The sequence below is a fragment of the Mustela nivalis genome, assembly GCF_964662115.1.
Source record: "Mustela nivalis genome assembly, chromosome: 17".
NCBI classification, from domain to species: Eukaryota; Metazoa; Chordata; class Mammalia; order Carnivora; family Mustelidae; genus Mustela; species Mustela nivalis.
Window position 1 is genome coordinate 27,712,862 of NC_139036.1, and position 20,088 is coordinate 27,732,949.

At 36.0% G+C, this 20,088-nt stretch overlaps 1 protein-coding gene across 13 annotated transcripts in view; it reads left to right on the top strand.

Moving 5' to 3' along the window:
- BCAS3 (BCAS3 microtubule associated cell migration factor) overlaps positions 1-20,088 on the top strand; it is a 584,337-nt gene that overhangs the window by 150,249 nt on the left and 414,000 nt on the right. For all 13 annotated transcript variants that reach the window (XR_014304944.1, XM_082707501.1, XM_082707499.1 and 10 more), the window contains exons 10-11: positions 5,058-5,134; positions 14,588-14,671. Coding sequence is in view for 12 of the 13 variants with exons in the window: in XM_082707501.1 (XP_082563627.1) it covers positions 5,058-5,134; positions 14,588-14,671 (161 nt within the window). In the remaining variant the exon portion in view is untranslated. The remainder of the gene's footprint in view (positions 1-5,057; positions 5,135-14,587; positions 14,672-20,088) is intronic.

Consider the following 20,088-nt stretch of genomic DNA (forward strand, 5'->3'; position numbering starts at 1 on the left):
AGATCATGACCTGAGCCAAAGGCAGCAGCTTAACCCACTGAGCCACCCAGGTGCCCTATTTTCTTTTTTAAAAGATTTCATTTATTTGAGAGAGAAAGAGAAGTGGGGAGGGGTAGAGGGAGAAGGAGAAGCAGATTCCCCTCTGAACAGAAAGCTCCATGCAGGGCTCAGTCCCAGGACCTTGGGATCATGACCTGAGCAAAAGGCTGCCACTTAACCCACTGAGCCCCCCAGGAGCCCTTATAAGTTTTTTCTTTTATCACTTGTACTTTTGGTGTCATAGCTAAGAAAGCATTCCTTTTTATTTTTTTTAAAGATTTTATTTATTTATTTGACAGAGAGAGATCAAGTAGGCAGAGCAGCAGGCAGAGAGGGAAGGGGAAAGAAAGCAGGCTCCCTGCTGAGCAGAGAGCCCAATGTGGGGCTTGATCCCAGGACCCTGAGATCATGACCTGAGCTGAAGGTAGAGGCTTAACCCACTGAGCCATCCAGGCGCCCCTTAAGAAAGCATTCCTTAATCTCAGAGTATAAAGATTTACCACTATGTTTTGTTCCAAGAAGTTAATACTCTAACATTTTTGATAGTTTTAATACAAATACAATGTGCACATAAGCTGTCTATTCATTTTTTTGGCTGCATAGCCTGGCATTGGGATTGGTGACTGATGGCCAGCTGGGCTTCTCTTTCCATGGTGGCTTTGCGGTTCTTGGAGGAGACGTTGTGAGAAATCTCTGCACAGTAAGATTTGTTCCACGTGACATTGTGGAGTAGGAACTTCAGAAGCCACTGGGCAGTATGTTCTTTGTTTTCCTGTTGCTCCCGTTACCATCATTGGGCATCAAGATCTGGTCGTTGAATCTTCTGTGCACCCTGTTGTCAATGCCTCTGGATTTCCACCAGTTGAACTTAATTTTGACATATTGGTCTGACGTGTCAATGAACTGCTTGGTCCTCTTTTCAACAATCTTGGGCTTCTCCACAGGTCTCAGGGCGGCCATGATGTGAAGTAGAGGATGGCTGCCACCCCTGCAGGCAGAGCGGAGGAAGAGAGTAGTACTTTTAACTTTTTCATTTAAGTCTTTGGTTTCATTTCGAGTTAATTTATGTGTGCAGTGTGAAGTCAGGGTTATATTCTTCGGGATATGAATATGCAGTTGACCCATCATCATTTGTTGAGAAGACTATTCTTCCCCATTGACTTGTTTTGCTATCCTTGTTGAGAGTCAGATGACCGTAAATGCAGACATCTGTTTTTGTAAAAAAGTCTGTAATCTTTTGAGTTGTCTTCACCAGGAAAAATTAGGCATAGTGTTGCAGAGAGTAGTTGAATCCTTTGTTTTTCAAAATAGGTTCAGGTCACTTCCTGACTAGGGACCAACCTTAAGGGAGGATCCCATCTAAAGTTGCATCACTGTCCTGTGCCTTTTGAAATATTTCTGAGAAATCCTTCATTTAGTGTGCTTTTCTTGGATCTTACCTTTATTTAAATTTGGAAATCTCAGTTAAAAAAAAATCCAGTTCTCTTGCTTTTTTCACAAACATTGTAAACATGTTAGTATTAGTTATAGTATTATAGAGATTTGGGTTTTTACCCCCCTTGTTTTCAAAGTTTAGCTGGAGGGAATGGTTAATTTTTAAAGGAGTCATTCTTGTAAAGTTGGGATAGTGCTGAGTGGCTGATGGTCTGCTGATTCCAGCTGTGAAATGTTTTTTGGAGAGCAGAAAAACAATTTGCTTCCATTCCAATACACTATAATTCTTGAGGTCCACTGAGTTTCTAAAAACAATGACTCAGAAAATGAGATGAAGAATTGTGAACTACATTTTTCCTTAGTATCTTCTAGTATTTGGAAAGGAGAGATATATTTACTAGGATCTGTTGAGATGAGATGAATATCAGAATTGATTGAGAGTTTGATTATATGGACTTTAAAGTTTAGGAGATTAGCTGCCTCTAATGTAATGCTGCAGTTCACAAGTATTTATTTCTGTTTTTCATTTGGTTCTTTATTTTTTTTTTAAAGATTTTATTTATTTATCAGAGAGAGAGAGGGAGAGAGAGCGAGCACAGGCAGACAGAATGGCAGGCAGAGGCAGAGGGAGAAGCAGGCTCCCTGCTGAGCAAGGAGCCCGATGTGGGACTCGATCCCAGAACGGTGGGATCACGACCTGAGCCGAAGGCAGCTGCTTAACCAACTGAGCCACCCAGGCGTCCCTTCATTTGGTTCTTTAAAAAAACATTTATTTGACAGAGAGATCACAAGCAGTTAGGCAGGCAGAGGGGGAGGGGGAAGCAGGCTCCCTGCTGAGCAGAGACCCCCCCCCTCCCCCTGCCCCATGTGGGTCTCGATCCCAGGACCCTGAGATCGTGACCTGAGCTGAAGGCAGAGGCTTAACCCACTGAGTCACCCAGGTGCCCCCATTTGGTTCTTTTTTCATGACATATTAAAAGGGGGGAAATTAAAAAAAAATATTTAAAAGGGGGAAGTTTTCTGTAGGCCATATTTATATTAATTTCTTCAGCTCTGAAAATATCTATGGAATGTGTATATGAATTAGGTTGCTCAGTGGGAGTGTAATAATGAAATCTGTGAAATACTGTAGAACATATGTCAAAGTGTATTATCTTTGTACTATTTAGTGTGCTTTGTCCTTTGTATGTATCTATAATATGTGTCCATAATGTGCATTCAGTGAATATAGTAATATCATAGTTACCTATAGGTCAGTTTTCCCAAAATCCAAAACATCCCCAACAGAACCCTTTAAGCCCTGAAATAAAAGTTTTTTTAAAAGATGAGTAAAAAATTAGAAAGCTCATACCTTGTATTTCACGTGACATACATATTTATTCTTAGGGCCATTATCTTTTTTAGAAGTTACCTTCTTTAAAAAGGAAAACTCAAAATAGGTAGTGATTGAAGGAGCTCAAATGAAAACTGTGTGTGATGGGTGTTATGCGCAACTGATGAATCATTTAACCTTGTATCAAAATTAATGATGGACTGTATGTTGGCTAATTGAATTTAAATTAAATGCTGTAAGAAAAAAAGAACAGTTGAATTTCTCTACTATGGTTTTATCTTAAAAACTAAAATTAAAATGTAGAAAAGCCAAAAAAAGAAAAAGAAAAGGAAAAAAAAGAAAAAACTACTGTGTGAGGGGCCCAATAATGGTGTGTGCTTCTTTAGTGCCCATGAACACTATGACACTAGCATTTTAGGATGACAATCACTGCTGCACACAGACTTTCTGAATCAAAAAGCATCTAATACATGTGTTTGTGTGTATGTTTTAAAGATTTTATTTATTCATTTGAACAAGAAAGAAGGAGCAGGGGGGTGGGCAGAGGGAGAAGGTGGAAAAGCGGCAGACTCCCCACTGAGCAGAGAGCCTGAAGCGGGGCTTGATCCCAGGACCTGAGATCATGACCTGAGCCAAAGGCTTAGATGCTTAATTGACTAAGCCACCTAGGTGGCCCAACATGTAATACATGTTTAAGAGAGATGCCTATTTTTTAAAAAATAGTTTAAAATGAAAGACTTGGCTTTTAAGTGAGCACACTATTTGAGTATTTGAAAAGCTTTTTTATGTAGTTGACTTTTTGTCAGTGTCATATAAACATGCTTTGATTAATTTAGGTGCATTTCTTAATTTGTTCAAACATTTATTAAGCTGTGTTCAGGTATTATTCTACACAGTGGAATTTCAGCAGTGAACACAAATTCTTATATACCCCTCTAATCAAGTGGGCGAAAGACAAAATAAATTTAAAAATAATAATATATTAACAGAACATGTAAATTATTTTTATTATTGAAAGTAAATCTTAAAGTAGTTCATTATTGTTCTTTTTCTCATTATTAAGTATGTTTTTGCATGAAACATGATCATACATTGATAACTCTGTTCCTCTTAAACTCAGTAACATACACTGGGACTTTCTGCTGGGTAGGGAATTATCAAGTGTGCAGTTTACATTTCAGGTGATGCTATTTTTTTGTGCTTATGCTCATATGATTCGTGTAATTTGGCTATTTTGCTAGTGGAAGTAAAGATTATTGTTATGGAATCTTGTCTGTCTCATGATTGTATAAATTTAGATTCTAACTTGGGACCTAAACTATAAAGTAGAATACTTCAGTTTGATCCTCTAGTGTACCTTTTAGAGGAAAACATTTGTAAAAATGTTAAACAGATACTTGTGGAATGAGAAGCCAGAAGTTCTTTAAGTTAGGCTTTTTATGTTGTCATTAGACTCAAAGACCTTATTGGCCTGGCCAGGTGCAGAGAGGAGAGCCTCTAGGAGACAGACATCACTTACTTGACTGAATCATGTTGAGCCTTGTTTAGTAGAGTTCAGAAAGATGGTATTGGAGTTTCCATGCAGTGATGGTGTTCACTGTCACGACTACGTGATTTATTATTCTTTAAAGGAGAGAAGTACGAGACAGTCCTTCCTACTAGTTTGTTACTGGCTGGACTGAAAGTAGGAAAAAAGAAATTGAGTGCCTAATGTAAATACATAGGAGCGTGTAGTTTTCCATCATCTTTCTATGGAAGCACTCTTTGTGAATTTGCTTCATTGGTCCTTGCTTTAGTACTTGTTCTGTTTTTCTCTTCTGACTATTTTATCATATTCCCTTTTAGGTGTATGTCTTCATTATCTTTTGCCTTTAAATTTATGAACCAATTGTATCCTTTCTCTTTCCTCTCTAAATACTGTTGCTTGACTTCCAAACTTTGTTTCCTTTTGTTCTTGTTCTTTCTTGTTCTAGGAATAACTGTATAAAATACCCAATTTTTGCTAAAAGTTATAACCAGTTCCTCCCAGATTTGTTTCTTATTGGAACAGCATCAAACCAAAAGGAAACTGTAGAAGGGAAAAAAATGAACTTCACTTAGCTATTAAAATAATGATTGGTTTTATGGGGATTTTTTGTGAGACTTGAAAAAATAAAACCATTTGGCTGTTTTGTTTTTATGGCATCAAAATATGATATACCAAAAAAATTTATTAAGAAATATCTCAGTATTGCCATTTAAAATTTTTCAGGCTGCTATCCTTGTCCAGGGCCCAACATGAATCCTATTGCCCTTGGGAGCCGCTGGCTTGCTTATGCAGAAAACAAGGTAAGGCATGGCTCGTGTTTTGATTATTTGTAATGGAGCAAGTGTTGAAGAGTTTTCTAAAGGTGATCACCAACCAACAATGAATGTTTAACTTACTAGTTTGTTTTCTTTGGTTTGGTTTTGATTTTAATCAGGCACTCAGTAGTTATCCTATTTCTCTTATTGCTTAGGATCAGTATTTGGGCTCAACTTTAATTTTCTAACCTTAGTTTTCCATTAAACTTAGGCACAACATTGATATTACCTTAGTAGTTTCTGTGGAGCTAGAAATCAGGAGGCAGGGATGACTTTTGTTTTTATTGGTATATTGGGAACAGAGCCATAGAATAATTTAATTGACTTTATGTGTCTACAGCTAAATCTAAACAGGGGTTCAGCCATTTGTCTTAATAATTAAATCACAGGTGATCACATTTTGTTGAATTTTCCAGTTATTTATCAATTTCATTTATCTATTACAGTCATAGTAGTAAATGAAGATATTATGTTATTACATGGAAGAATTTTTTTATGTCCAATTCAAAGCCAAAGACAAATTTGAATTTTCACAAAGAAAAAGTGAAATCTTTTTTATACCATGTTGTGCTCTGCATGTGAATATAGAATGAAATCTAAAAAATATTACAGACTTCAGAGAAGATTATTGTTTTTTATTTCATTTTAGCCTGCTTGTATAATTATTACATATTAAGAATAATAGGAAATAATATTTATTGAAGAATTTTTGACACAAGTCTGAATATGGCAAGTACAATAATTATTTGGAGAAACCACAGAGCATGTAAATCTCTGGAATTCACAAAATCAAGAAACTCCTGAAGAAAGTTATTTTTGTAGATAAATTTCTTGATACTTTCCCCAAAATTCTGTTTGCTACAGATATTTTACGTCTCACTAAATGTCATAATGCCATTTCTAGTATATCTCATAAAAATAGCTCTTTTCAAAACATTTTCAAAAAAGACGAGGCATACAATTCAGTGGTGACATAATGATATCTTCTAATATTTATATCTGTAATACGTTTCCTTGAGTGCTGGAGACATCCAAGAAGAATGTGCAAAAATTGTCTTTTGGCTCTTGTAAATGTATTCTCACACGTGGGAAACTACCAATTTAGAATTGTAGGTGTTATGCAAATAGTTACTTATTGTTTTCTAGCAGAAGGAACTCCCTTCATAGATGCATATGTGGGTGTGTGCTAGTTGTTTTGCTTGTCTTGCCTTTGTAAAGTGTCATTAATATCTAGCATTCCATACAGAAGTGTAGTGGCATTTACAAGGAGTTTACTAATAAGATAACCATACCATCCTTTGAAGGAAATATTTTTAGATAAATGTCTTTCCATAGTATTTACAAAAATGCTAGTATTTATTAACAGTTTCTGTTCGTTGGTTTTTGGGCTAAGTGTGGAATTGCAAAATTTAATTAAATTTTGGAGTAACAATCTCTTTCAATGAAAATGCTCTTTGACTAAAATTTTAAGCAAGAGGCTATATATGGGAATGCAAGCTGGTGCAGCCACTCTGGAAAACAGTATGGAGGTTCCTCAAAAAGTTGAAAATAGAGCTACCGTATAATTCAGCATTTGTACTACTGGAGATTTACCCCAAAGATACAAATGTAGTAATCTGAAGGAGCCCCTGCATCCCAGGGTTTATAGCAGCAATGTCCACAATCACCAAACTATTGAAAGAGCCAAGATGTCCATCAACAGATGAATGGATGAAGAAGATGTAGTGTGTGTGTGTGTATATATATGTATATATTACACACATACATAGATATATCTATATGTAAATATATGCATATGTATGTACGTTTCCTATACATACATACATACATATATATGTATACACACACACACACACACACACGTATATATAACATGAAATACTACTCAACCAGCAAAAAAAAAAAAAAAAGAAATCTTGCCATTTGCAACAACATGGATGGAAAGAGAGGGTATTATGCTAAGCGAAGTAAGTCAGTCAGAGAAAAACAATTATCGTATGATCTCACTTATATGTGGAATTTGAGAAACAAAGCAGAGGATCATAGGGGAAGAGAGGAAAACATGAAACAAGATGAAACCAGAGAGGCAAACAAACCATAAGAGATCCGTAATCTCAGGAAACAACCTGAGGGTAGCTGGAGCAGAGGACAGGTAGGGGAGTTGGGGTGGCTGGGTGCGGTGGGGTGGCTGGGTGATAGACATTGGGGAGGGTATGTATTGTGGTGAGTGCTATGTATTGTGTAGGATTGATGAATCACATACATGTACCCATGAAACAAATAATATATTTTAACAATAATTTTTTAAAAAGACTTAAATATGAGTCAGGAAACCAAGAAAATCCTAAAGGAGAACACAGGCAGTAACTTCTTTGACATCAGCCATAGCAACCTCTTATTGGATATGTCACCTGAGGCAAGGGAAACAAAAGCAAAAATAAATTATTGGAATTTCCTCAAGATAAAAATAACTTCAGCACAGTGAAGGAAACAATCAGTAAAACTAAAAGGCAACCTATGGAATGGGGGAGGATATTTGCATATGACATATCTGATAAAGGGTCAGTATCCAAAATATATAAAGAATTCAGACAACTCAACACCCCCAAAATGAATAATCTAGTTAAAATGGGCAGAAGACATGAATGAACATTTCTCCAAAGACATACAGATAGCCAAGAGACACATGAAAAGATGCCCAACATCCTTGATGATTAGGGAGATACAAATCAAAACTACAATGTGATCTCACCTCACACCTGTCAGAATGGCTAACATCAGCAACACAAGAAACAATAGGTGTTGGTGAGGATGTGGAGAAAGGGGAACTTATAGCAGTACTGGTGGGAATAAAACTGGTATAGCCACTCTGGAAAACAGTATGGAGTTAAAAATTAAAAATAGAATTACCTTACAATCTAGCAATTGCACTACTGTGTATTTACCCAAAGAATATAAGAATACTAATTCAAAAGGATACACGTACCCCAATATTAATAACCAAATTATGGAAATAGTCCAATTCCAATAACCAAGGAATGGATAAAGAAGATGTGATATGGGGCGCCTGGGTGGCTCAGTGGGTTAAGGCCTCTGCCTTTGGCTCAGGTCGTGGTCCTGGGATCAGGCCCTGCATCGGGCTCTCTGCTCGATGGGGAGCCTGCTTCCTCCTCTCTCTCTGCCTAATTCTCTGCCCCCTTGTGATCTCTGTCAAATGAATAGATAAAAGTCTTAAAAAAAAAGATGTGATATATCTATATAGATATACATGTATATACACACATACATATATACATACATACATACATACACAATGGAATATTAGCCATAACAAAAACGAAATCTCGCCATTTGCGGTGATGTGGATGGAGTAGAGAGTATTATGCTAAGCAAAATAAGTCAGTCAGAGAAAGACAGATACCATATGACTTCACTCATGTGTGGAATTTAAGAAACAAAACAAATGAGCATAGTGGAGAAAAAAGAGAGGCAAACCAAGAAAAGGACTCTTAACTCTAGAGAACAAATTGATGGTTACCAGAGGTGAGGTGGGTAAAGGGATGGGGTAGATAGGTGGTGAGAATTAAGGAGGGCACTTGTGATGAGCACCAGGTGTTGTATGGAAGTGTTGAATCACTAAATTGTACATCTGAAACTAATGTTACACTATATATTAACTAACTGGAATTTAAATTAAAACTTTAAATAAAAAAATAAAATTAAGTCATAAAGAAAGAGGCCATTATATACTGATTGGGTTTGTTTTTCTCTTTTTTTAAAATTAGTTTTTAAATTTAAATTCAGTAAATTAGCATGTATTATTAGTTTTAGAGGTAGAGGTCAGTGATTCATCAGTCTTATATAATACCCAGTGCTCCTTACATCACATGCCCTCCTTAATGTCCAACACCTCATTACCTCATCCCCCCAAGCTCCTCACCTCCAGCAACCCTGTTTGTTTCTTGAGATTAAGAGTCTCTTACGGTTTGTCTCCTTCTCTGGTTTCATCTTGTTTCATTTTTTTCTCTCCTCCCCTATGATCCTCTGCTTTGTTTCTCAAATTCCATATATTAGTGAGATCATACGATAATTGTCCTTCTGTGATTGACTTATTTCACTTAGCATAATACCCTCTCTTTCCACCCATGTTGTTGCAAATGGCAAGATTTCATTTTTTTTTTGCTAGTTGAGTAATATTCCGTTGCATGCATATATATATATATACATATACGTATATGTATATATATATGACATATATATATATATATATATATATATATATATATATATATATATATATATGACATCTTCTTTATCCATTCATCTGTCAATGGACATCTGGGCTCTTTCCATAGTTTGGCTATTGTGGACATTGCTGCTATAAATACTGGGATGCAGGTGCCCCTTCAGATTACTACAATTGTGTCTTTGGGGTAAATCCCCAGTAGTGCAAATGCTGGGTTGTAGGGTAGTTCTGTTTTCAAGGGGTTTGTTTTTCGGGGCTTCTCTTTAAACTTACTTTTAACTAGGAAAGCTTACAGAAAAGCTCTAAGAATAAATATAGTACAGATACCACAAAGCACACTCATGTACCTTTTACTCGTATTATTTCAGAGTGAGTTGCATGTATCACATTACCCCTAAATACTTAAGTTATCAGTCAATTTAATCTTGAGAAAATGCTTTTAGCTATTTTACCATCCATATTCCAGTTTTATCAATTAACCCTATCATATCATTTGTAGAGCTTTTTTTTTTTTTTTTGTAGTTCAGGGTCCAGGCTAGGACCAGATATTATATTTTGTTGGGATGTCCCCTGAGATTCTTTTAATATGTAAGAGTTGACAGTCTTGCTTTGTTTTTTTCAGCATCGATGATTTTGAAGAATATGGCCCACTACCACTACTCCTTACCTCCCCCTCTTTTTTTAATAGAATGATTTTTAGTTTGATTTTTTTTATGTTTTCTCTGGATTATATTCAGATTATATATTTCTGGCTAGAATACTACATGAATATTGTTCTGTATTTCTTATAGTGTAATTTTTTTGTCCTTAATTATTGTGGCTTTCAAATTGTCCCACAATTGACCAAGGAGAGCCCTTCAGGCTGGTTCTTGTGACATGGTGACATGCCTTCATCAAGTTTTTACTTAAAATTTTTTAAAAAATTACCTTACTTGCTATCATAAGTTAAGGTTCATCTAGTATCTGCCCTGTTGTCAGTCCTGGAATCCTCTACTTCTTGATTCCCCTGTTCCTTTTAATGGGCCATGGCTTTAGATATTAAGCTTTGTCCAGTGGATGTGCTCATAGTTATGGGGCTGTTTTTGCTTTTAGACACTTTCAGTGGACAAAGTTTGGAAACACTGCATATTACATACATACTTCTATATGTACATAAATCAGCAAATATACATACACACACATACTTGTGCACCTACACACATATTTTGGAAATGAAGGGTACACATGGGTATTTCCATAGGATTCTTTCCTTTCATCCTCCATCTCACATTTTTATGTCCTTTTTTTGCATGGGAGACTGATATCAGCATATTTACTTCTTTGTTGACTCCTATAATGGAAAAAGTAATGACAGAATTGCTTGCTCACAACACTGTAAATATCAATCCAAATAAAAAGAGTTCAGGATTTTCTTGCACTTACGCCCATTCCTGTTACTGCCCCAAACTGAAGATGTGCGAATACTGTGCTGATATATTATTTTGATTAGTTTGTCCTTTATTTCTCACTTTCTGCCTTCCTTCATTGTTTTTACAGTTTTCATTTGAGATATAATTTTTAAAGACTTTATTTATTTATGAGAGAGTGAGAGAGAGAGAGAAAAGGGGAGGAACAGCGGGAGAGGGACAAGCAGACTCCACATTAAGAATAGAACCTGATGCGGGGCTCAATCTCAGGACACTGAGATCATGACCTGAGCTGAAACGAAGAGTCTGATGCTTATCTGACTGAGCCACCTGGGTGCCCCTTAAATATTTTAAAAATATTTTTTATATTTATTTTTTGTTTACATGCTAATATATTTCACTATGTTATATATATTTATATTTCCCTTTCTTTCCAAAAGATAATATAACACATGTGCTCTTTTGTATGTTGCCTTTTTAACTTACATTTCCTGGAAATTAATCCATTTTATAGAGGTTTGCACTACAGAAATTTCTGATTTGTCTTTAATTTTGATGAATTGAGATGACAAATGTAATTTCTAATGAGCCTAAAGTTTTTTTTTTTTTTTAAAGATTTTATTTATTTATTTGACAGAGAGAGAAATCACAAGTAGGCAGAGAGTCAGGCAGAGAGAGAGAGAGAAGCAGGCTCCCGCTGAGCAAAGAGCCCGATGCGGGGCTCGATCCCAGTACACCGAGATCATGACCTGAGCCGAAGGCAGCGGCTTAATCCACTGAGCCACCCAGGCGTCCCGAGCCTAAAGTTTTAAACAAAAAGTTCTGACTTAATTATGTTTATATAGAAATGCTGACTCAGTTTTAGTTGAATTGAAAAAGTGATGGTATTGCTTGCTTTTGTAGATTTATTCCTGATTATTCCTGAAACAGAAAAAAATGGTAGTATTTCTTAAGATAATGTTTTTTTCTTACACATGCAGCATGAAGTAGCAGAGGGATAACTTTCATAATTCTTTGAATATGTACTTATGAATGAACAAATGAATGAGTGAGTAAATGAAAGGGTTACTTTTTATTAGTTAAAACGATCTCTTCCTCTCTTTCTTTCTTTCTTTTTCTTAAGACAATTTATTTATTTGAGAGAGAGCGAGAGAAGGGAGCATAAGCAGGGGGAGTGTCAGGCAGAGGGACAGGGAGAAGCAGGCTCCCTGCTGAGCAGGGAGCCCAATGTGGGACTCCATCCCAGGATCCAGGGATCATGACCTGAACCGAAGGCAGACACTTAACTGACTGAACCACCCAGGTGTCCCTAAAACAATCACTTTTGAACTCTGTTTTCCCCTATTCGAAACCACATTTGTCATCACCTGTCATTTGGAAAATTCCTCACTGCTGACCTTGGAATCTGCGTCAGCAGCCATTTCATGTGCCAGCTATACATCTCCTATCAGACTTTTAAAGATATTCCATTCTGGCTAAAATCAACAAGTCAGGAAATGACATGCTGGCGAGGATGCGGAGAAAGGGGAACCCTCCTACACTGTTGGTGGGAATGCAAGCTGGTGCAGCCACTCTGGAAAACAGCATGGAGGTTCCTCAAAATGTTGAAAATAGAACTGCCCTATGACCCAGCAATTGCAGTATTGGGTATTTACCCTAAAGATACAAACGTAGTGATCCAAAGGGGCACGTGCACCCGAATGTTTATAGCAGCAATGTCCATAATAGCCAAACTATGGAAAGAACCTAGATGTCCATCAACAGATGAATGGATCAAGAAGATGTGGTATATATACACAATGGAATACTATGCAGCCATCAAAAGAAATGAAATCTTGCCATTTGCGACAACATGGATGGAACTAGAGCGTATCATGCTTAGCGAAATAAGTCAAGCAGAGAAAGACAACTATCATATGATCTCCCTGATATGAGGAAGTGGTGATGCAACATGGGGGCTTACGTGGGTAGGAGAAGAATAAATGAAACAAGATGGGATTGGGAGGGAGACAAACCATAAGTGACTCTTAATCCCACAAAATAAACTGAGGGTTGCTGGGGGGAGGGGGTTTGGGAGAAGGGGGTCAGATTATGGACACTGGGGAGGGTATGTGCTTTGGTGAGTGCTGTGAAGTGTGTAAACCTGGTGATTCACAGACCTGTACCCCTGGGGATAAAAATATATGTTTATAAAAAATAAAAAATTAAAAAAAAAGAAAGATATTCCATTCTAACATATTATTATTGCTTTGAGGAATTGTTTTTTAATTTTATTTATTTTATTTTATTTTTTTAAAGATTTTTATTTATTTATTTGACAGACAGAGATCACAAGTAGTCAGAGAGGCAGGAAGAAAGAGAGGAAGGGAAGCAGGCTCCCTGCTGAGCAGAGAGCCCGATGTGGGGCTCGATCCCAGGACCCTGGCATTATGACCTGAGCCAAAGGCAGAGGCTTTAACCCACTGAGCCACCCAGGCGCCCTGAGGAACTGTTTTTTAATACAGTGTCAGTGATGAAGAAAATTTTGATTTTTTTCTTCTTCCTCTTCTTTTTTTTTTTTTTTTAAGATTTTTTATTTTTTCACTTGGAAGAGAGAGTGAGAGAGCACCAGAGGGGAAAGGGTCAGAGGGAAAAGCAGACTCCCCACTGAGGAGGGAGTCTTTTGCGGGACTCAATCCTGGGACTCCATCCCGGGACTCCAGGATCATGACTCAAGCCAATAGCAGGTGCCTAACTGACTGAACCACCCAGGCACCCTCAAAATTTTGATTTTAGAATAAAAGAACAGAAAAGCTTATGTATTAATATTTATCAAGTGACCATGTTTTAAATTATATAAGCATTTTTTGTTTTTATGTTTTGGAAGAGGAAGATTCTATCTGAATTCTGTAGGCCTTTTAAATAATCTATAACCCAATGTGGAGCTGTTCTAGTATTCTACTACTGTCATTCTATTTTTAAAAAATTTTCAATGTAAAAAATCTGGCTAATGAGTGCTTTTCTGCTTTGTTTTAAGAAAACCTAAATTTAGGAAGTGTATAGGAGCAGTGGGAAATTTAATCCTGGTGTGTTGCTTAGCACAGGAGACAGTTGTGCATGTTAAATTAGTGATTCACTTTGAAAATTGACAGGTTGATTTATTTATGTCAGTCATGAGTACAGGCATGTCTTTTTCATTCTAATGGTAATACTAGTAAGCCCTCTGAAGTGGACAGCTACTCTGTGTGTCGTGGTGGTTTTATGCACAATTTGTACCACTTTTCCACTGACTTAATTGAAAATGGAAATATGACATATTCTTTCATCTCTCTCTTGTTCTCTTTCTTTCTTTTTCTTTTTCTTTTTTTTTTTTTTTTCTTTTTGGTTATCTTTCACAATCGTTCTGTAGGAATTAAGAGGATAGAGCTTCCAATTTGCTAGCATGTTAAATATTTAATGTTAGGAAGTCAAGTCTAAGTCCTTTGATTATGTTACGAAATTTATTTGTGGAAAGATGGCCAGATCCTAATACTACAATTTCAGAGTTTATGAATTCTTAAAGACTATTCATCTTGTAATTAAAAATTGTATTTGAGCATGAAACTGCCTGAGTGGCACCAGTAGATTATAAAACGGGGGAAAAGTGTCTCAGCAGAGCTTTTAGCTGTTTGTCTGAAACACTTGTACAAACATTCCCACCCACCACCACGATGCTGCACGGTAAATAAGCCCTATCCTAATAGCCTACAGAGTTAAACAGTTTAAGAGAAATGACTCTCTGGCTTCTTTCTGTCTCTCTTTTTCCAGCTGATTCGATGTCATCAGTCCCGTGGTGGAGCCTGTGGAGACAACATTCAGTCTTACACTGCCACAGTCATTAGTGCTGCTAAAGTGAGTATCAAATAGTCCCTGGGAGATGTGATTTTGTGGAGTAACTATCAGGTTTCTCTGCTGAGTTGTATTGAAATGACTCCTTCCCTTTTCATTCACAAATACGGAATAAACTTAAGTAAGTTAGAATTATTTTGCCACTCATGAGGATTGATGACTAAATGATTAGGTATTTAATCTCTTAAGGTTCATAAATAATATATTATTTTCTCTTGCAATGATTATAGGGTTTGTGTTCATCTAGTTTTAGCTTCTTCTTTTTTTTTTTAAAAGATTTTATTTATTTAATTATCAGAGGGAGAGAGCACAAGCAGGGGGAACAGCAGACAGCAGGCAGAGAGAGAAGCAGGCTCCCTGCTAAACAAGGAGCCCGATACAGGACTTGAACCCAGGACTCTGGGATTGTGACCTAAGCTGAAGGCAGCTGCTTAACCAACTAAGTCACCCAGGCATCCCTGTGTTCATCCAACTTAAAATTTTAAATTCTAATTTAAATTTTTAAATTTTAAATTTTAAGTCTTTTAGCTTGATTAAAGTCTTTTTTACCTAATTACTAACACTTGTGAAAGAAGCTTTGCACGTTTTCAGTACTGACTTCTGGGTTCTTTTTTTTATTATTATTTGTATCATTCTACCTATACTGAATCCTTTCATGTCTTTGAACATTTATGAATCTTCTTGACATAGAAAGAATATTATTTCTTAAGAAAATTTGAGTCAAACCTCTGGCACATTCAAAGACTCTTTCACGTCACAGGGCTGCCCCCTGTGTGTTTGCAAATGAGTTCTTTCTGTGTGTGTGAGGGTTAATTTTGATGATGACTCATAAACTTTATGCTGATTATAAGGTATTCTTATAATCACTATCCTTTTGAATTGTGAAGTATACAACAAAACAATTCTAATAATAGGGATGACATAGTGAATCTAAATGACAGCATGTAATAAAAAACACAACTATTCAGAAAAGGACAACAGTTTAAAGCAAACCACAGGGAGGGAATGAAAGGTCACTCTGTTTTATGTAAAACAAATACAAAAATACTTCAAGATTGATCACAAGTGCTTACATGATGGACTTTAGAATGTGTTCCTAGGTTTGATGAGAAAAGCATTACATGTTTTTTGCATGGAAAGGAAATGCTGAATGCCTTTATGCTTACATCACTGTGTATTTTAGATTTTAGAATCTTCATAAAAATTGTTTACTTTTCTCCTTTGTGTAAGCAAGAATTATGATGGTTATTTCAAAGGAGAGAAATCTGAGACAGTAATCAGTGTTATTCAGTTAGTTTATAATAGATCCACAAAATATACCAATGATACCTAATTCTCAAGTATTAGATTCCTTTTGGATTTATCTGTGCCATATACTTTTACTGGGATAGCTCATTGTATTATTACCTGAATAATTTTCAGTTTACGTGATAAAGGACAACTTTTCAGCTCTGCTTTGCTGTCACAAGTTTGTGTGCCTACATAAAAGGAAAGTGACTTGCTTCATGTAGTAACGATTTTGCTGTTTAACTGTCAGCTGAATGTGGACATGCTGGAATGAGGCTAGACTTAATAGACTCTGAGAAGAACAAGTGTGAACTCCCCAGTTTTTCTCTACCACATATTGAGAACTGTAAGGGATAGGTTCATGTCTTCATATTTAAACTCTCAGAAATTATGATGAGAATACTTTAATCCCATTGATTTCCAGTAGGCAGTTGGCCCCTAATGAAATTGGTATGGATTGAGCAGAGAGCCTGATCCAGGGCTCAATCCCAGGACCCCAAGATCATGACCTGAGCCGAAGGCAGAGGCTTAACCCATTGAGCCACCCAGGTGCCCCTAAAGTCACCTATTTCTTGATAGTCTTTTTGGACTTAGTGAGTAGTTAAATCCAATCATATATTACACATTGCTTTTTTTTTTTTTTTTTAAGATTTATTTATTTGAGGGAAGAAGGACAGAAGGAGTGGGAGAGAGTCTCAAGCAGACTCCATGCTGAGTGCAGATCCTGAGGTGGGGCTTGATGCCATGACCCTAAGATCATGACCTGACCTGAAAACAAGAGTCTGGTTGCTTACCTGACTGTTCCACCCAGGTGTCCCTATATATTGCCTTTTTAAAAAATCTTGTGTGTAACTTATATGAAATATTTTTTGAAGACTTTATTTATTTGAGAGGGAGAAAAAGCAGGAGCAGGGGGAGGGGCCGAGGGAGAGGGAGAGACAGGCTCCCCAATGAGCAGGGAGCCTGATGTGGAGCTTGATCCCAGGATCTTGGGATCAAGGCCTGAGTTGAAGGCAGACGCTTAACTTACTGAGTCACCCAGGTGCCCCATGCCATGAAATATTTTTAAAAACATTTTTCTTATATAATGTTTATGTACTTGTGGATTCCTGTGTTAGCATGAATATTTTGAGATTTCTTTTAAAATATTAAATTAATTTGGTATTTGGTATTTAGTATCAGTGTGTAGTATTTAGTTATTTTCCCAAAATTTTGCCAGAAATGGAATGATCCTTCCTTTGTGGATTTTTTTTTTATAGGAAAGGTTGGTAAGTTGAGAATAATCTCATTTACCTCCCAAAGGATAATTTCTCCTAGTAAGTTATTAGATATAAGAAACTTTGTGGGTAAATTAGCCTTCTGAGGTATAAAATGGTTCCAGTTTCCCATGATAAGTATATAAAAATGACTTCTCTAATTAAGAAGTATAATTATAAATATGTTTTTTGTCTTTGTTACTATTACATGATGTATTATATTTGCATTATATTAGCATATTCACTTGTGAAAATTCATCATGATGTATACTTATAATTCCCATACTTTTCTGTATAATGGAATATAAAAGTTTACTAAGAAAAGAACAATCTCAGATCTTCAGACCTAGAAACCTTCTTCAGGGAATGCGAACATTTAAGAGTGAACAATGGGACGCCTGGGTGGCTCAGTTGGTTGGGCGGCTGCCTTCGGCTCGGGTCATGATCCCAGCGTTCCTGGGATCGAGTCCCGCATCGGGCTCCTTGCTCAGCGGGGAGCCTGCTTCTCTCTCTGTCTCTTCCTGCCATTCTGTCTGCATGTGCTCGCTCTCTCTCTCTCTGACAAATAAATAAATAAAATCTTATAAAAAAAAAAGATTTAAGAGTGAACAATGGCAATATATTACAAAGACTTCCATAGAATAAAAAAGTCATATAGTGCCTTATCTTGATTTATGATTCAGGATCACCTTGATACTGAAACTTGACAAGAATATTATGAAAGAGGAAAACTGTAGTCTTACTCATGAATATGAAAAATCCTAAACAAAATGCTAGCAGAAAAAAATTAAACAGTATATTGTAATGATAATGTCACAATCGAGTGGCATAATTCCAATACAGGCTGGCTTATTACTCAAAATCAGTTAATGAAATTTGCTACGTGAACAGAATAACAGAGAACAATTACATGATTATCTTAATATATATATATATATATATATATATACACACACAATAAGTTTGATAAAATCAAACATATATTCATTGATAAAATCTTTTAGTAAATAGTGATAGTTTCTGGTTCTCTAGAGTTCAGTTTTTTCTCAAGGTACCAAATTGTTTAAATGTAGAAAACATAGTTATTTTAAAGTCTATTTCTGATATCTCCAGTGTCTGGCTTTTTTGGGGGGTATTTTTATTGTTTATTATTTTTGCTGGTTCTCACCAATGATAGCATGACTCTTTGTTTGCCAGAATTTATTTTAAAAATCTTTAAAAACAATTTTGAGTTTGAGACACCACAGTTCTGTGGCACTATCAGTCTTGGATCCTGTAATGCTAAGATTTCAGGGGTTGAATAACTTAAATTATTTAAGTAATGCTTAGCTGAAATAGCTATGAGAGCCTGATTACTACAGGTTTACTCTTATCATTGTTGTATAATACTCCCGTGTGTCTTAAGCAAAAAACATGGAGGTAAAGTCACCAGGTAGACCCCCTTGCACATGACCACCTAGTATCAGAAGTCCATCAAAAGCACCACTCAGTCTTTCAGAAGCCTCTCCTAGAATCATTAGATACTTCTAGGCCTAACTATCCTGCTTACATGTCTGGATTTTCTTGTTCTCTTGGATTTGGATCTAGTAACTCTTTACTATCTTGTTAAATATTTAGTACCTTTAAGCAGAGTTGAAAAAAAAAATTCTCCCCAGTTACCCTACTTGTTTTCATTGGTAGGACTGACCTGATTTACCTAGCCTGCCATTACTGGAAATAGAAAATAAAATTTCTTATAATTTCTTACCATTTTTATAATTTATAGGTAATATATTTATTTTGAGGTTGAACATGGAAGATATTTAAAAAGCCATGTAGCATGTGCTCCTTAAGAAAATACTAATCTTGAAATATTCACATTGCTTATTAAATAACTTTTTCTGAAAGAGTAATCATTAGTATTTTTCTCTCACTGATGACAGCTGTTTATAGGACATCATACAAGGTAGTAACTTTGTCATGTGGAAGGAGTAATTATTAAATTTTTTCTTATTTTTTGTCTCACCATATAGTTGTAAGTACAGATATATTAATTATATATGTACTTGAATCTCCTTAGAGGAAATGATCTTTTTAAATTTTCTGGATTTTTAAATAGCACTTAAAATTAATCTTTATACTTTTAGATTTTTTTCTCTTTGCTTTTCCAAATAATTTATGTGGCTTTCCTTAGAATATAATGGTGATGAATTACCTGTGGCAGTGTTAAGGGGAAAAGTCTAATACTGAAATAATTCAAATTGGTTATTTTGATACATTTATAAAATCTTGGTATGTATTTCCTAATTACCATACATCTGTCCTCTTTGATTTTTCCTTTTAATGTGTTTTACCCCCAGTGTGGTAAATTGATTTAATAAAAATGCCTCCTTTTTTCCCTGGTTATCTGATAACTTCTTAATGACAACTAACAGCTTTTGTGAGAGCAGCACCATTAGCACTAATGGACAGGGAAGACAACTGATACGGCATGAGAAAGGTTAAAGATGACTAGTGACCCTTCGGCAAATCTGTCTACACAGAACAGAATAAGTACCATGCTCATTTGAATTTTTGGTCAGAGTGGATTATCTGACTTACCTGGTAAAGTCTTACATTCAGCTCTCCTACACGATAAAATTTAGTTCTGTGAATAACTCTTGTTAAGATCTGTCCGGAATATAATAAATTTTTTAGCTCCTAAAGACTGTGAAGACACTCAGTCTAATTTAATATTCTCCATTTGGCCAAATTAGATTTTTTTATTTCTAATTTTTATTGAGTTTTCATCCTTTTTGGCATATCGAGGAAGTCATCAGGTATGTACAGGCTCTTTTGGCTAAAATCTAAAGACTAATTACTCTGAGATGATTTAGGGACCTAAATATGGTATGTGAA